Source organism: Odocoileus virginianus, unplaced genomic scaffold, assembly GCF_023699985.2.
Source record: "Odocoileus virginianus isolate 20LAN1187 ecotype Illinois unplaced genomic scaffold, Ovbor_1.2 Unplaced_Scaffold_10, whole genome shotgun sequence".
NCBI classification, from domain to species: Eukaryota; Metazoa; Chordata; class Mammalia; order Artiodactyla; family Cervidae; genus Odocoileus; species Odocoileus virginianus.
Genome location: NW_027224272.1, coordinates 622,324 through 642,075, shown reverse-complemented (window position 1 = coordinate 642,075; position 19,752 = coordinate 622,324). Strand labels below are relative to the sequence as shown.

Sequence of the window (19,752 nt, the reverse complement as noted above, 5' to 3'; positions counted from 1 at the left end):
TTACTTTGCCAACAAAGGTCCGTCTAGTCAAGGCTATGGTTTTTCCAGTGGTCATGTATGGATGTGAGAGTTGGACTATAAAGAAAGCTGAGCACAGAAGAATTGATGCTTTGGTGTTGTTGGAGAAGACTCTTGAGAGTCCCTTGGACTGCAAGGAGATCCAACCAGTCCATCCTAAAGGAGATCAGTCCTGAGTGTTCATTGGAAGGACTGATGTTGAAGCTGAAACTGCCAATACTTTGGCCACCTGATGCAAAGAGCTGACTCATTTGAAAAGACCCTGATGCTGGGAAAGATTGAAGGCAGGAAAAAGGGGACGACAGAGGATGAGATGGTTGGATGGCATCACTGACTCAATGGACATGAGTTTGGGTAAACTCTGGGAGTTGGTGATGGACAGGGAGGCCTGGTGTGCTGCAGTTCATGGAGTCACAAAGAGTCAGACACAACTGAGCGACTGAACTGAACTGAACTGAAAGGCTGGTTCAGCATTTGAAATTTCCCTGCTAAAAAGACTAAAGGGAAAAAGAAATCTCCAGTCTATCAATACAGAAAAAGCTTTAGAGTAAAAATAATATCAATTTCTTATTAAACTCTTTACAACCTAGGATTAAAAGGGAACTTCCTCTACCTGATGAAGAGCTTACATGCTAAAACTACAGCTAATGTCACCCTCAGTTGTGAAACACTGAATAGTTTCTCTCTAGAACAAGCAGCAACACAAAGATGCTACTCTCAGCACTTATTTATTGTGCTGTTGGAAGTCCCAGCCAGTGCAATAAGAGAAGCAAAGAAAATGAAAGACAAATAGAATGAAAGAAAGAAATTGAACTGTCCTTATTTTCATATCACATGATTACCAGAAAATCCCAAAGAATCTTTAAAAAAAAAAAAAACCTTGTTAGAAGTATTAAGTAAATTCAGCAAGGTCATGATAAATAAGAAAAACAAAAAATCAGTCAACCACTGAAAATATAGAAACTGAAATTTAAATCTGATTTTATTTATAATCTCTTCAAATAAGTAAACTACTTAGAAGTAAATCTAACAAAGTGCATATAGGATGACTATACTTGAAATGACAAAATCAAGTGACATTTAAATAAATGGAGAGATACGCTCTGTTCAGGAATTGGAAGACTCAATATGGTAAAGATGTCAGTTCTGTCCTATGTGATTTATAGGTTTCATGCAATTTCTATCAAAATGCTTACACTTTATGAAAAAATTTACACAGTGCTAAGTAGCTCTTACTTTTACCAATAACAAATTCCATAAGAGGAAAAATTAATAAGTTGAACATCAACCTAATATATTTCACTCATAAAAGACCATGAGAAGATGATAAAGTGGAAAGCTATAAACTGGAAGAAAATGTTTGTAAACTTCATATGTGACAAAAAGTTAATATCTAGAATATAGAAAACATACTGAAAACTCACTAATAAAAACACAATTTTTAGAAAATGAACAGAGTATATGAATAGGCATTACACCAGAGAGAATATATTAATGGTTGTAAGCACATAAAAAGATGTTCAACATCATTAGTCTTTAGAGAAATGCCAAATCAAAACACAAAGAGATTTCACTACAGACTTATCAGAATGGCTAAAATAAAAAATAAGGACAGCATCAAATGCTAGGAAGGATATCAAGAAACTGGATCACTCATCCGTTACTGAGGGGAATGTGAAATGGTAAGCCATTCTGGAAAATTGTTTGGGTGTTTCTTATCAAAGTAAACATGCAACTACCCTACCATCTAACAGTTATACTCATGAGTATTTATTCCAGAAAAGTCTAAATTTATGTCACACGAAAATATGGGCATGAATGTTTATAGCAGATCTCTTTGTAATACCCCAAATCTGAAAATAACTTAGATGCCCTTCTACAGGTAAATAGTTAAACAAGTGGTGTTTTATCTATGTGCTCAGTTGCTCAGTCATGTCTGACTCTTTGTGACCCTATGGACTGTAACCCGCCAGGCTCCTCTGTCCATGGGATTCTCCAGGCAAGAATACTGGAGTGGGTTGCCATGCCCTCCTCCAGGGGATCTTCCCAACTCAGGGATCAAACCCGTGTCTCTTATGTCTCCTGCATTGATGGGTGGGTTCTTTACCACTAGCACCACCTGGGACCACCAAGTAGTATTCAGCACCAGAATGGAACAAAGCATTGGTAAGTGCAACAACTTGATTGACTATCCAGGAAATTATTCTGGGTGAAAAAGCCAACCCCTAAATTTATATACTATATGATTTCATTTATCAAATATTCTCAATGTCACAAAATTTTTAAAATGGAGAATAATGCTATAATGATTCAGGGTTAGAATAGGAGATGAGGTGGGGGTGTGTATAAAAGGCCAACCAGAAGGATCCTTGTGGTAATGAAACTTCTGTATCTTCACTGTTTCAATGTTAATGTTTTAGATTTTAGGTTGTGTTACAGTTTTACAAAGTGTTACCATGGTGGCTGGGCTTCCCTGGTAGCTCAGACAGTAAAGCATCTGCCTACAATGCAGGAGACCCGGTTCGATCCCTGGGTCAGGAAGATCCCCTGGAGAAGGAAATGGCAACCCACTCCAGTATTCATGCCTGGAAAATCCCATGGACCAAGGAGCCTGGTGGGCTACAGTCCATGGGGTCACAAAGAGTCGGACACGACTTGAGCGACTTCACTCACCATGGTGATAGCTGAGTAAAGGATACTTTCATTTCTTACAATCTCATGTTTATAATTATCTCAAATATTTTTTTAATGAATAAGAATTATATTATGAGAGAATAATCAGAAAGATAATGATATACACTGTGCTTGATATCTATAATATCTACTTTTTAAAAGATAAAATATGGATCAATTATGTTTATGTGATTGCTAATAATCAGAGCTAAATAAGCATTTAGAAACAAATACATGTATGTTTGTTTCCTTACAAGAGACAATTGCTATGCCTCATGTTGATTTTAGTTAACATATATCATGTAGTTTTGATAGATGAAAACTTACACTTTGTCTTGGGATCCCAGACAAGCCCCAGGATGATAGCTAACAGTGAAGAGTGCCACCAGATCTGTGGTCTTTGAAGGAGATTAAACTCTGGGACCAAAGACAGTCTCAGTTACTCAGAGCTTTGTGTAGATTTTATTTAAAGTGAAAGTGACAGAAAAAGCTTCTGACATAGACATCAGAAGGGGGCAGGAGAGTACCCACCTCACTAGTTTAAGTGGGGCCTTATATACTTCTCAACTAGCTGCTGAGAATAGATAAAAAATACCTCAAGGCTGTGAGAATTTTGCCCAGACCCTTTCCCATAACATACATCCTGGATGACATCAGCATGAGATTAGCCAGAAGAAACAGGTTAACCCAGAGCTCAAGGCTGTGGAAGTTTTTACCCAGACCTTCTCCCGTAATATACATCCAAAGCTAAAAAAAAGAAAATGCATGTCCTTGAACAAGAGATACTGCTGCCTACAAGGCCTACTTGTCTAAGGCAAAAGAATGTGAAAAAGAAAGAATGTTTACCTCCTCCTTAAAGGGGTCTTAGGCTTGGACTCCTTATCAACCTGCCTAAGCCAACTCTCTCAGTTTGGCAGTCAATACTAAAAATGTTATTTGCAGAAATAATATGTATTTGAAGTTAATGTTGCTATTTGTGAATTGGAAAATGTCTTTAAGAACTCAGTGTTTAACGGCATTTAATATGTGCTACTGCCTGACATAAAGCATGGCCAGGTCTCTGGATAATTGTCATGAATTTTTATTAAATTATGTTAGCAACTGATAATAATTTTACATTTTTTGTAAAATTTCCCTTCCTATTATGTCAAATGACCAATTTTCCACACAGATGAACTCAGGTACCAATCACAGAGAATTGTCATTGTGATTTTTAGCATAAAGCAGGTGGATTTCTAAGCTAGTTAATGAAGCTACTGATTTGATTGTAAAACACAAAGCTATAGATTTTGTTATGCAAAGATACCTGGGTGCCTGCCCTTCAGGGAAAAAAAAAAAATCTCTATAACCTGACATTTAGACCTACTTCTACCACTAAAATATTTCTATAAAGAGCATGAAAATTGAACTTATTAAAATACTTTGTAAGGTCTGGTCTTGTAAAATGGAGCCTGAGGTATACAGTACCATTCCTTTCTGTCATTTTATATAATTTTCTCGCTTCAGAAATAAAGATAAACATTCTAACAGAGAGAGAACTAATTTCTTATTAGGATTTATAGAATTTAATGATATAGAGATGGATAGATAGAAATAGAGACAAAGAAATCAGTAAATTGTAAGTGAATGATGAACTTTTGATGAGACACTCTTTTCCTTTAGTAAAATTTCCTACAGTGAATCGAAACCTGGTGACTACTACTGACATTCAACATTTCCTTTCCTTTTCTCATCTGATACTCTTTCTATTTCAGTAAGAATATAGAGTCAAATCAGAGTCTAACTGTCTGTTTTTTCCATTGCATCGATCAGCCTAATGTTATATTTATCCATGTGCCTTGCCTCTCTTACCATTACATTAGAAAAGCTCTTTCTGTTCTTATGGCCAACCTTCTACTTGTTCACTGAATCCCACATCTGGTCAACTATGAAGAGCTCTCCAGCTCTTTCCTTTTTCTTCTCTGTAACACTGCTTGTGGGATTGTGCCTATCAGCATAGTTCATGCCACTGGACTCTGCTCAATGTTCTATGGTAGCCTGGATGGGAGGGAAGTTTGTGGGATAATACGCATGCATGCGTGCTTAGTCGTGTCTGACTCTTTGCGACCCCATGGACTGTAGCCCGCCAGGCTCCTCTGTCCATGGAATTTTCCAGGCAAGAGTACTGGAATGGATTGCCATTTCCTTCTCCAGGGAATCTTCCTGACCCAGGGATCAAACCCACATCTCCTGCATCTCCTGCATTGGCAGGTGGATTCTCTACCACTGTGCCACCTGGGAAGCCCTTTGAGCGAGAATGATGCTGCTGCTAAGTCGCTTCAGTTGTGTCCGACTCTGTGCAACCCCATAGACAGCAGCCCACCAGGCTCCGCCATCCCTGGGATTCTCCAGGCAAGAACACTGGAGTGGGTTGCCATTTCCTTCTCCATGAGGGAGAATGCATACGTCTATATGGATGACTGATTTCTTTCAATGGTTCCCTGAAACTTGCACAATGCTGTTTATCAGCTATCCCCCATACAAAATAAAAGGTTAAAAAAAAGAATGCATAAAATAATGTCTCTTAATATTGAAAGACATGCCTCTCTTTACTCCTTATCCCTGACAGCTACCATCCCATTTCTCTGATCCTTCTTTATGGCAAAACGACTTGAAAGGTTCTCAGTACTTATGCCCCTCACTTCTTATTATCTTTTTAATTGAAGTATAATTGATTTGGTGGCGCTAGTGGTAAAATCCCACCTGCCAATGCTAGAGACACAGGAGACATGGGTTCAATCCCTGGGTCGGGAAGATCCCCTGGAGGAGGGCATGGCAATCCACTCCGGTATTCTTGCCTGGAGAATCCCTTGGCCAGAGGAGCCTGGTGAACTGCAGCCCATAGGACAGCAAAGTGATTCAGTTTTATATATATACACACACACATACACATGTATATATATTGTATATTAGCTTCCTTTTTCATATAAAGGAAATCTCACTTAGAAATTTAAAAAACTTTCCCCATTTCACAGAACTATTGAATATCACATCATAGATTTAAACTTGTAAATCTCAAATGCTTTACGTTATATCATAGAGTATTCCTGCAGGTAAAGAGAGAGATTTTACACACACACACACACACACACACACACACACAAAACTTAGCAGTACAGAGAACAAGAAAGGCATGGTAATTGATCAATAAGGGATATTGTTTTAATTGAAATTCCTTTCTAAGAAACTATTCAGTTTCCTGATTTTTTTTACAAAAAAACCTTAGTTACATTTGCTATTTATAAGGAAAAAATGTTATCATAGAATATTAAGACTAGAAGGAGCATTAAGATATTCTCAATACTAATGTAAAGCTCAAAACCCTCTATCATTACTTTCAATAGTTATTCAGCATGTTGAAGGCCTCCAATATCAGAAAACTCTTTTTTGCTAATATAGTCTTAGATTTTTAAAAAAGAAAACATAAAACTTGAACTTACAGGTGCTTACTTCGTGGTGTAAAACTTACCTTAGCCGTCATATTTGTGTTGAATAACCCCAAAAATCTACTTTAAAAACATTGTATGTTTCATATTGAACATTTTTCTAAGAAGCATGGGTTTTTATCTATTGTGGCCTATACACATGAATGTAACCTTCTCCTAGTGTACTTTTGTACACTAGCCCTTTGTAATGGTGACTTCTTTGGACAAGTTCTTTATTAAATCTCAGACGTTAGCTAGTTCTATAAAAGATGGAGGTGTAAAGCTGCAATATATGGGCTTCCCTGGTGGCGCAGTGGTATAGAACCCACCTCCCTATGCAGGTGATGTGGGCTCGTTCTCTGGGTTGGGAAGATCCCCTGGAGAAAGAAATGGCAACCCACTCCAGTATTCTTGCCTGGGAAATCCCATGGACAGAGGAGCCTGGTGGGCTCCAGTCCATGGGGTCGCAGAGAGTCAGACACAACAACTAAACAACAACAAAGCTGCAGTATTCTCTAATACTTCAGGAAGAAAGTTCCATTCCTGAAAGGCCCTTCTTGCTGTTCAATACATGTCCCCATTCAATACATGCACCTCAGTCAAAGAGGTACAGGTAGAAAGGGAAGAATGCTTTATCCCTAACTTTTTCATGATCATAGCAGTCAGAGTCTGTTTTCTCTTATCTGCCCTATGTTTTGTGCGTCTGGAATTAGAAATTCTCCAAGGAAGTTCAGTGGCATCCTATGCCTCAGCCTCTGAGATAACATAGAAGGAAATGTAATTTCATGTATTAATTTGCTAGGGCTGTAAAACAAAATCCCATTCTGGGAGGATTAAACAAAATAAAATCATTTTTTCTCATTTCTGGAGGCTGGGAGTTCAAAATCAAGGGACCAGGATATTTTATTCCTCCTGAGGTATCTCTCCTTGGCTTCTCATTGTGTCCTTACGTGGTCTTCCCTGTGTGTGTTGAGCATCCATGTTGTGCGTCTGTTTGTCAAAATTCCCTTTTTTTTTAAAGGACACCAGTCAGATTTCATTAGAGCCCACCTTAACAGTCTTATTTTAACTTAACCATCTTTTTAAAGGCCTCATCTTTGAATACATTCACATTTGAGATACTGGCAATTGGGCATTCAAGATATGAGTTGAGGAGGAGGACGTAATTCAGCCTATACTAACTGAAGAATCAGTGAAAGAACTCTTCTCCACATTTATCATTCTCTTCTGTTTTTTAGTGATAATTTTAAGGTCATTCATAAATCAGTTATTGAAAATATATTCAAGTAAAAAGTACACAGATTTCATGTGTGAAAGTGGTTAATGAAAAGCCATGTTCTTGATGACTTGATATTTTAAAAATGAAAAATTACATTCTTCTTTAAAATACATCACTAATAGTAGCAACATGAATGGGCCTAGAGATTCTCATACTGAGTGAAGTAAATTAGACAAAGATAAATAACATATGATATCACTTACATGTGGAATCTAAAAAAAATAGTACAAATGAACTTATTTACAAAACAAAAACAGACTCACAGACATAGAACACAGATTTACGGTTTCCAAAGAGGAAGATGTTGTTGCTGTTGTTGTCTAGTCACTCAGTTGTGTCTGACTCTTTGCCACCCCATGGACTGCAGCATGCCAGGCTTCCCTGTCTTTCACCATCTCCCAGAGCTTGCTCAAACTCATGTCCATTGAGTCAGTGATACTATCCCATCTCATCCTCTGTCATCCCCTTCTCCTCCTGCCTTCAGTCTTTCCCAGCATCAGGGTCTTTTCCAATGAGTTGGCTCTTTGCATCAGGTGGCCAAAGTATTAGAGCTTCAGCTTCAGCATCAGTCCTTCCAATGAATATTCAGGATTGATTTCCTTTAGGATTAACTGGTTTGATCTCCTTGCAGTCCAAGGGACTCTCAAGAGTCTTCTCCAACACTACAGTTCAAAAGCATCAATTCTTCAGCACTCAGCCTTCTTTATGATCCAGCTCTCATATCCATACATGACTACTGGAAAAACCATAGCTTTGACTAGACAGACCTTTGTCAGCAAATGTCTCTGCTTTTTAATATGCTGTCTAGGTTGGTCATAGCTTTTCTTCCAAGGAGCAAGCATCTTTTAATTTCATGGCTACAGTCACCATCTGTGGTGATTTTGGAGCCCAAGAAGATAAAGTCTGTCACTGTTTCCATTGTTTCTCCATCTATTTGCCATGAAGTGATGGGACCAGATGCCATGATCTTATTTTTTTAATGTTGAGTTTTAAGCCAGCTTTTTCACTCTTCTCTTTCACTTTCATCAAGAAGCTCTTCAGTTCCTCTTCACTTTCTGCCATAAGGATGGTGTCATCTGCCTATCTGAGGTTACTGATATTTCTCCAGGCAGTCTTGATTCCAGCTTATGCTTCATCCAGCCCAGCATTTCACGTGATGTACTCTGCACACAAGTTAAATAAGCAAGGTGACATCTTCCTTGATGTAGAAGACAAAAGTGGAAGATGGGGAAGGGGTAAATTCAGTTTAGTTAAGTTGCTCAGTCATGTCCGACTCTGCAACCCCAGGTCGACTGCAGCACACCAGACCTCCCTGTCCGTCCTATCTTTTTGCCTTTTCATACTGTTCATGGGGTTCTCAAGGCAAGAATACAGAAGTGGTTTGCCATTCCATTCTCCAGAAGGGATAAATTAGGAGTATAGAATTAACAAACACACACTGCCACATATAAAAGAAACAAGATCCTTCTGTATAGCACAGGGAGCTCTATTCAATATCTTGTAATAAACTAGTGGAATAGAATTGGAAAAAAAAGAACATAGATATATATGTGTGTGCTAAGTCACCTCAGTCGTGTCTGACTCTTTGTGACCCTATGACTATAGCCTGCCAGCTTCCTCTGTCCATGGGATTCTCTCAGCAAGAATACTAGAGTAGATTGCCATGCCCTCTTCCAGGGGATCTTCCCAACCTAGGGATGGAACCTGCATCTCTTACATCACCTGCATTGGCAGGCAGGTTCTTTACCACTAGTGCCACCTGGGAAGCCCCATAGATAGATAGAGATAGATAGATAGATAGATAGATAGATAGATAGATATACATATATACATATAACTGAATCACTTTACGGTATACTTGAAATTAACACGATATTGTAAACCAACTGTACTTCAGTTTAAAAAACTAAATAGACATTTGACAAAAGTATAAATAAATAAATAAAATAAACCACTGTAACCAAAGTAATAGCTATCATTTAGGATGCTAGTATGTTTAAATACAAACTTCCTTGGTAACTCAGTGGTCAAGAACCCGCCTGCCAGTGTAGGAGACCCAGATTCAATCCCTGGATCAGGAAGATCCCCTGGAGAAGGAAATGGCAACCCACTCAGTATTCTTGCCTGGGAAATCCCCTGGACAGAGGAGCCTGGCGGGCTATAGTCCATGGGGTCAGATATGACTTTAGTAACTAAACAACAGCATGTTTAAGTGTCTCTGATTTACTGACATGGGCTATTTCTAATTCCATGCTAAATATTAGAAATTATGTTGTAGAGAATAATAGTGTAATACCACTAAAGTGATTAAAAATTAATCTCCCAAGATGAAATACTTTCATTACTAAAATGAGGATTATGTTCACTTTACACTCTTGAGAAGATATTCTTCTAAGAAGGCAGGAAACCTCATAGCCATTAAAGCATTATACAGCTTCTATATTTCAAATTGGAGATCAGTGCATAAATATTTCTATTACCTTTAATCTAAAGAGCAGTCAAAATAGCGGTATTAAAATACACTGAATAAAATTTGAATGCTAATTGCAACTAGGCCATAGCAGATTTCAAAAGCAAAACAGTAATAGTGATAATATAATGAATGCCACTCTTTTCAATATTTCTCAGATGCTAAGCATAATATATTATCAGGGTTTCAAAAATTCTATAAATAATATGTGCCTCTCTCATAAAGCACATAAAATAAATTGTGTGTAATGAAATGCGCATATTTTCCCCAAAATGATTACTAGGGTTTTGAACCTCTAGAATGGTAACTGTAATAGAAAAAGGTAAATACATCTGTAGTTTGTATAGTTACTGTATGGAAATAATGTAAAACACCAAAAGATCAGCTTAGAAAATGTTTTGAGTGCAGAATACATTTTATTAGATTGTGTAGTCTAATGAATGTAGTAATCATCATACTAACTAGATTTCCCAGTCAGATGATAGAAACAACTGATGTGGTTTCTCCCAGCTTCCTGCTAAACACATATGTAGATATTGAAATGAGCCTCTAGCAACACCGAAAACTAAGACAGGCTAAAAACCTATTCCAAGAACCTAGAAGCACCTAATATAATGCTCAAATGAAAAAAAAATAAAGGCCCTATCATTGATCTTGAATTGATCATGAATGGACAAAAATGGCTATTATCTGTAAAGTGTAAATGTAGGATGATCCCGTTAAAAGTACTGCTTGCCAGGCCATTCCCTTCTTGGAGTTAACTATTCCTTTGAAATTTGAAAAAAAAATTTTTTTAATGAGCTGAAGGAGGAGACAGTCCTAGCAGAAAATAAAGCATCTATGATTAAAACAACGTGGTACTTACACATGATGAGAAATCTAGGGACTGCAGAAAAAGACCAAAATATATATGAAAAGGCCATGACGGTGGCATTTCCAATCATTGAAATTTTTGTTTTAGTTTTTATCGGGATATAGTGGCTTTACAGTGTTGTATTCGTTTTGGGTGTACAGCAAAGTGAATCAACTTTACATATACATATATCCCCTCTTTTTTAGATTTCTTTTCTATAAGGTCACTGCAGAACAGTGCTATACAGTCAGTTCTCCTTAGTTATCTATCTTATACATATTATTGTATATAAGTCACTCCCAGTTTCCCAATTTACCCCAACCCTGTTCTCCTTGATATTCATAAGTTTGTTCTCTACATTTGTGTTTTTGTTTCTGCTTTGCAAGTAAGTCCATCCATACCATTTTTCTGGATTCCACCTATAAGCAATAGTATCCAATATTTGGACAACTAGTCTCATACAGAAAATCAACAACCTTGAATGCATTCTTCATTCCTTACACATGGATAAATTACAAATGGATTGAATATTTAACTATAAGGATGAAAACATATAGATATTAGAAGTAAACATGAGTCAGATTCTTTATAAGATAGAAATGTGGAGAGCTTTCCTGTCTCTGCTCAAAGTATTGCAAAAGACAATGGGAAAACCAAAGGAAATAAAAATTATTTATGAGACACGGAATGAATCTGATAAATCCTCAAAGTTCTTATCAATGCTGAGCTTTAGTCATTTCTTGGAAGTTTATTAACATGATAGTGATTCTTACTATTCAAACATGTAATAATAAAGAAATGTATGGTTAATTCAATAAGAAACTGTGGTTCTACCTGTAGACTGGTATTGGTTTTACCTGTAGACTGGTATTAGTTCTTCTTGTAGACTGATGCTCTACTTGTAGACTGGTGGAAAGTTGCAGCCACAAATAGCCTACTAGATTTTTAATTAAATGGGCTTATTATAGGATTATCATTCATTTCAAATATTTTAAGAAAGCATGATGTTAGCAACCAAGTATCCTTTGTATCTTTGTCTTGACTCCTTACACTCTCTGAATGTCTGAGTTTATTTTTATTTATTTCTGGTTTATTTCTGATGGGTAATATACTTTTGTAAGAGTAAATGATCATTTTGAAACTTTTCCTTGGAGATTCATGTATGGTTTATTTGACTCAGCTCTGCTGTTTTTATCATATTCCAGCTTTTTATCCTAGCTTATTCTGGCTCTTGCTGTTTTTATTTATTTGAATGCAATGATTCATTGAAAATACAGAACTCATAAAGATGAAGTTGACGATAGAAATTTTTCATATATCTTGTTTACACCACGGTCTTTCATTGGAACTTTGGGCAAGTTGTTTAACCAAATTGCCTCAATATCTCCATCTTAAGTGAGAAACATAATACACTTATTTATGGTGATTTTGGAGAATGAAATGTCATGTGAAAAATACTTAGCACAGAGCCTAACATATAGTCAACAGTGAATAAATACTAACTAGTAATCATATTGATTATTGGTTATTGTTAAGTGTGATTATACACCTTAGAAAATTTTTATTTCCTGAAGGAATAAAAATAAAAATTTTAAATTTATAAGAATTTTGAGTTGAAATATTTTGTAGAGGGGCCATTTTCTATTTTCTCTTTTGATATTCTTTATAGTTTAGTACAATATTCACAATATGGCCTTGAATATCTTCAATCTAATAACAAAGAATTAAAAAATATATAGTCAGTAATCCCTCATTTTCTTGTAAAGAAAGAATGCTACTCTTCAAAATAAAAGAAGACACCAGTCACTTGGAAACCTTCAGTGTTATAAATGGCCAGAAGCTCACTAGTCTTCTAACCTCTCTCTACTTGTCCATTGGTAAAGGGGTTTTTTCTGAGTCTCATGACCATCTGCTTCTGGATCTCTTGAGCTACTACTTAAATATGCAGCTTTGAGACCTCAGCTCAGACTGAGCAAATCAGCATCTCTCTAGTTGGGGCTTAGCAAACTCCATGTCTAACAATTTTTTTTGCAGGTAGTACTTATGCAAAGCAAAGGCTAAATTTTTTTAATTCATTATAATGTAAGAAAATGTTGTCAGTTTTTCCTGTCTTCTGATTTTTACAACCTGAGGTGGATGCCCCTTTCTTTCATGAATAAGCTTTAGCTTCCTTCATGGATCAGTTAGAGAAATAAAACAGCTTACTGGTAGCCATTTTGGGGCTCCAGACAGAAACATGGAGCTATTATGGTCTAGAAAAAAAAATACACAAAAAAATTAAAAGGACAGAATTGCTGTACTATATCTTATGTAAAATACAGTAAGACTTGTAAAGGCTCATAGGTTTTATGGTTCTTTTATCACTCTGGGAAACTTAAGCTAAAACTATCAACAGTTCTTCAGTTCTTCTATCCTCTTCAGAAGAACCTTCTTGCCTCAGGATAAAATGTGTTTCTTAAAAAATTGATGACATTTGAGGAAATTTAGTGAAGCTGGTAAAGTACACATATAATTTATCATATTTTTTTGTTCAGAAGTGATTTTGAAAAATTTAGATAATCAGTAAGGAGAGGTTACTTTCGTTGTTAAAATTATATTCTAAAATGTTTACCACACTTGAACTTTTTTTTTTTAACAGGAATTGCATTGCCTCCTAAAGGGACTCTGGATATCCAGGTGTTATTTATGCCCCGGGTTATGAAATTACAAAAAACAATGGTCCTTATTCAAATGAGGAAGGCGAGTGGAGAAAGATGGCTTATTGACAATTTTATGGAATTGCACCCAGAGGTGAAAAGGTAACGTTTAAATAGGACATTGAAAGAATATGATTTCATTTTGACTGGTATTGATTGATCCAGTTTCTTTTGTATGTTATGCAATGTAAAGTTCATGAGTTTATGTTCTCTGAAGTATTGATATGTATATGGTTAGAGGAGGAAAATATATTTGTTATAGGGGGATTGTATATATCATTGCTGATTTGAAGTTCTAAATGAGGAACAAGTCAATCTTAAGTATTGTATCAATGAATCACAGTCAGATACAGTCAAATACAAAGACTCCTTTTTGAGTCTGTATCTACAGAACAACCTGGATCAGCCTCTCTGGGCAAAGTATAGGATTTATGCTGATGTACACAAGTGATGATACGGTGCCAGGTATATGACATCCTGATGAAATACTGCCACGACTAGGGTGTGCTGTGTCTTTGTCAGAGTGCATCTTACTTGTCGCCTCTTTGCTTAGCTGAAATATAAGCAGACTCCAGTACTGATGGAAGATTTAAATGGTTTCTCTTCTTTTATAGTTTAATTAAATAATGATCTGGAAGCCTTAATTGAAAGGAAATTCTTACTTTGTCTTATGTGTACATATTTCTTCTTCACATTCAAAACCTTCTTTCCTGTAGGCTCATTAATGTCCATTCTGCCAGGATTTCACCACTCCTGCAGTCAAAACTGCAGACGTGATCTGGGTAAAATGAAAATGAGGAGGCCGTTGTTCAAAAAGTATTAAGAATTTCAAGACAGTAAACAAACATGAGCGATTCCAAGTGTGGAGTTCTTGTGCTGTTGAATGAGTCATATGCTGGTGAAGCTGGTCCTGCCTGTTGTGTCTTATGCTCCATCTTTAATAAGAAAAATCTGTTTTCAACAACAGTCAAAACCATTTTCTAGTATCACTGTCCTCCTGATGGTGTCTGATGGACTTTGAATAATTTTACTAACGCCCCTTTAGTTTTAACTGGTAGCCTCCAAAAGTACATTCCCCATTACTTTCTGAAGTCCTGTACTTAACGGCATTTTTTGTTTTGTGCTTTTCCTATCCAGTTTAGAGTATAATCCATGGAAACTGTATTACCTCTTATTAATCACATTTTAGTCACATCAGTAAATATTAATACCAATACAGTCATCCCTCAGTATCCTTGAAGGATGGATTCCAAGACTCCCACGGATACCAAAATCCTTTGCTGCTCAAGTCCATTACATAAAACAGCATCGAATTTGCATATAAGCTATACACATCCTCCCATATACTTTAAATCACCTCTGCTGCTGTGTTGTGCTCAGTCATGTCACTTTTGTGACCCTATGGGCTATAGCCTGCCAGGCTCCTCTGTCCATGGGATTTCCCAGGCAAGGATACTGGAGTGGGTTGCCATTTCCTCCTCCAGGGGATCTTCCAGACCCAGGGATCGAACTTGTGTCTCCTGCATCTCCTGCATGGGCAGGCAGATTCTTTACCACTAACACCACCTGGGAAGCCCTTAAATCACCTCTGTGTTATTATAATGCCTAATACACTGTAAATGCTATGTAAATAGAAGTTTCATTTTTGTTGAAACTTTCCAAAATGTCTTTCTTTCTGTTTTTTTTTTTTTATATAATACTTTCAGTTCATGGTTGGTTGAATCTGTGGATTCAAAACCCACAGATATGGAGGGCCAGCTGCTGTACCAACCTTTGAATGTAGGGAAAAGAGTTCTTCAGTTGTAACTTAGATCTGGCAGTGATTGTACTACAGTTTTCTTTGTGATGATTTCCCAGGGTTTGGTTTGAAATGTTTATAAAAATCAGCATTTGCAGAAAATGTTTTTTATTTCATACTTATTTCTCTCCACCGAAGTTTAAATTTATAAGCTTTGTTTAAAGTATCATTAGGTCACTAAAAATGTGTTATTTTATGCTAATACTGAAAGTGTTTATGCTTTTGTTCACTCTTAATAATTTAATTTCTAATCAGGGGTTTGGGACTAGACAGTGAAGAAATTCTAGAAATACGCTGGATATACCCTATTGTTGGATTCCCAGAAGCAGAAGCTCCTGAAAACTCACAAAGTAAGTATATCTTACAGTCAGAGAACACTAGGATTTTAAGGGATCTTAGAGACCGTCTAATCACATGTCTTCTTTGTACAAGCAAGAAAATCCAGGTTCAGAGAAAGTAGGTATAAATTCACCCAGCTCTGTTGGTGGGAACGCTAAGGCTGAAAATGTTCTCTTAACAGTAAGTTCAATGATCTTTTCACAAAACTATACCATTTCCTGTTGTTCTTGCTGTTGGTGAAACCTACCAATCAGCTAAGATTGATATAACATCAACTTCAGACCCCTTTATTTCACAGTCTTTGATGCACTCTGAGCCCTGTACTAGATTTGTAAGATTCCTAGGTACTTGGCTTCTTGGATCACATTTAATCACCATATTCTGGCTTCTGTGTAACTCATGGGGACAATGATTCCTCTGTTAGTTTTCCTAATACAAATCTTTGATTTTGTTCTCCAAAAACTAGTCAGAATATACTACAGAGGTTTCAGGGAGGTTTGCTTTGCCATCACACATGCAACATCAAATCTCTACTCTTAAAATGCCTTTCTTTTTCTCAATGACCCCTTTTTTCCTCCACCTAATCCAGACTTATCTCAAGTTTCTGTATGTTCTCTTTCCTTAACACTCTTCTCACTTCTTCTGCATACTTTGATGTTCCCATTTTCTTCCCAGGGTCAGTGTAAGAATTCCTCTTAGATAACCAGCACAATTCCTCTTAGATAACCATAGGGTGAAATTTAGTATCCCAACCTCTTACCAGGCTCTAGGCATAGTTCTTCATAAGTAAGAATCACTGAATTGCACAGCAAAGGGCTATCTGTTTTCAGTCTCCACCTTGAACAACACAAATAAGCTGTAAGAAGTCTTGAAATTTTGAATTTTCCTTCTTCCTCCAATACCAGTATTTGCTAGTGAAAAAGGGCTTGTCTTTACTGGCATAAATTATGTCACCACACTTAGAAGAGAAAATAGCAAGTTTTGCTTGTGAATAATAGCATTTCCCCAGATACACTGGTTATAAAGGAAGAACAAGATTATATATTTCCTTATGTAGTTTAATTTTAAGTGGAGTGAAAATCCACATACCTAACAATACCTTTGACAATAAATGTCATTTGTTTTACTTGAAGAATTTTTATTCTTGTGCTAAAAAAACTATCAACACATAAATATTTCACATACACTAAATTATCTTCAGAATGCTTCACAAACATGTCAAAATATTTTTTTTTATTTCTGTCTAGGACATAGTTGTTTGTATACTTTCCACAGAGCTGAGCAGTGTAAAATTTATAATAGTCTTCTGATCAAAGTGATGTAATACAGCCTAGACATTACTCTGTTGGAATTCTAACAGCAGTATTGCTCGTGTCTACTCCAGATATTGTTTTTTCTCCCCCTAGATTAAAGATTTAAAGCAGATTTTTAGAAGTCTAAAATAAAGCCTGTGAGAAAATAAAAACATAAATTTCTTGCACCATTGTCTTCAATAAAGGTTAAATATGCTTCCAAAACATAGACATTTTCTATCAAGTCACTTCTCTTGGTAATTATTATTTTTTTAAAGTAAATATGAGTTCTGTAAATAGCCTGTGTTATATTATCACAACCAAGTGAACATCTGTGTTCTGAGCAGATTGTATAGTAGTTATTATATCATTTTACCAAAAGTCTAAAACCTATTCTAGTAATTCTTTTTCTCTACAAATGCCCTTGAGAAACAAATGGGTACGATTTTATAAATAAATATTATTTATTCTCTGTACAGTCCATTCTTCATTCCTAAGAACACGTCGGAAATAACCCATTGCTTTCCCTGCTCAGCTGTGTCACCATCAGTGCTTGTTGTTTCTTTTTCTTCTTTTCTATGTTTATCTATAACCCAGGTTATTCTCAAGCCCAGGGTACTTTTGTTGCACTGGGAGCCATCTTTTCTCTTTGTGCATTCTAATCTGCTCCTGTCCATTGAGGTAGATAATTGGAAAAGAGCTGCACTCCCTATCACAGTGTAAAGACGATGGAATGTGAATCCATTGTGATTTAGTAATCCTGGTATTGCTAGGACACTAATTTCCTAAGGACTTATAGGACAAGACCAGTGACATGATGCTAATTGTAACTTTGATCACACTAATTTCCGATTTAATGCTCTAAGACTGAAGCTAATTATAACCAGAAAAGCTTGTACATTTTCTTCAGCCATTTCAACCCACTTAATTTACATCTAACTTTGTACCCTGTTGTACATTTCACATAATTAATTCTAAGTCCAAAATGTTCAGTATCAACCTATAAGTTCAAGAATTAAAATAAAATTTATTTTAATTATTTCTTTACTGTAGATGTGGTACATATTATAAAAACACATAAATCTGCTGAACATTATCCAGTTTTGCAGTTCTGATGAACATATTATTATCTTTTTTTTCTGTACAGCAGGAGCTAGTACAACATTGTAAAGCACTATATTCTAATAAAATTATTTTAAAATATGTAATTAGTGATGCAATAAAAGCATAGAGTAATATATTTCAAAAGTTTTTTTAATATGATTCACTTTTTTATCTCATATTCAGTTTATGTCCTGTGTGCATCTGAACTGACAAAATATAACATTTGATATATTTTGGAGAAATATGGACTCTAGTATACATGGCCTCATAATATTATAGAGATGGTGCCAACACAGTAATATTCCTTTATAAAATTATTAGCTATATATAGATATAATATTTTGGTTACTCACAAGATCACTAACATGTCTGAAATGTATATAAGAAAATGTTGGAGTTTAATATATAGAGAGAAATATATAGTTACATTAATTTAATGTTTAATGCTATAAATTAATATGTAATAATGGTTAATATTATTTTTAAATAAATAACTACAGTTTTATTTTTAACTGCTAAATAGTGTATTTTATAAATTTGAAAGCAATTCACACATGGAAATTAAAATATTTTACTTAAATAATTTAAGTAAATTTCAAGGTACATGTAATATTATTTTTAGTTAAATTAAATATTAATTAAATTAATATTTTTAGTTTAGGAGATAAGACATATTCTAAAAGTATTATAAAATAAATATTATAAGACTTTTAAAAAATTATTTGAAAGTATTTGATGTAGTATTTTTATTTAAGTAAAATTCAGTATTTACCACAGTAAGCTTACAGACAGCTGAAAAATCTAGTCCCTGAATCACATTTCTGCATCTTAATGTAATCTTCTGTACTTTGCTGTGTATCTTCTAGATTTATCTCTTGTCATGCTGTTTTTACATATTATTTAATATTCATGTTGCTTCCAAAATGTCAGTGTACATAGATACTGAATGAATGTGTGTGTGTTAATACCAGATGCAATGACATGCCAAAGTCTGCCAAAGGGACTTCTATTTTTCATAGCATAATTCATTTTTTTCTATCTCAAGAACAATCAAATATCCCATTAATCAAATTAACTGAAAGTATTTCTCTCCTATAGTTGTCATAAAGTGTCAGGCCAGGAAGCGGCTAGAAGAGGAAGTGGAAGTCACACTGGATGGAGATTTTGGGGGAAAAAATCCTATCTTAGACCTGTCAGACTTTATAGTGATTCCAAAAAGAAAATCATATGCATATTATGAAGATATAGAAGGTAAGAGAACAGAGTCATGGGTATAAAGAATGATAATAAATAAAAACTCAATTTCCTTAAATTTCAGGTTGCTGATTACTCAGTTACATGAAAATTCATGCCCATCTATTTCTCATTTACTGTTAGTGCCCAATGAGTGTTCAGTTATTTTTGTCCTCTTCATATAGAAGTTTTCTGCAAATGACAGTAGTTTTGGTTATTGATGGATTTATAAGAATAGATTCAGGTTATGTCATCAGTGAGGAAAGAAAAAATTGTAGTAATTGTAATTTTCATGTCTTTCAACTTTAATTTCTTACTTTATTCTCTTTTTCTGATTTATGGAGTGTGATTAAAGCCATGGCTTGTAGCTTTAAATTTTAAAGAATGACCTTGAATAAATTGTTTCTTATTTAAAGAGATAGAAAAGTTGACATAAATTAGATGTAATACCCAAATATATTTTGTATAATAATCCCTCTGATATTTGGAGTCTTAAACAAGACATTTCAAAAAGTTAATATGATGGTCTGGCA

At 35.4% G+C, this 19,752-nt stretch overlaps 1 protein-coding gene across 1 annotated transcript in view; it reads left to right on the top strand.

The window, feature by feature from the left end:
* The window catches only part of CFAP47 (cilia and flagella associated protein 47), a 491,580-nt gene that overhangs the window by 417,500 nt on the left and 54,328 nt on the right, over nt 1-19,752 (top strand). Inside the window, exons 58-60 of the mRNA XM_020881679.2 lie at nt 13,396-13,555; nt 15,507-15,601; nt 19,085-19,237. Coding sequence (XP_020737338.2) covers nt 13,396-13,555; nt 15,507-15,601; nt 19,085-19,237 — 408 coding nt within the window. The remainder of the gene's footprint in view (nt 1-13,395; nt 13,556-15,506; nt 15,602-19,084; nt 19,238-19,752) is intronic.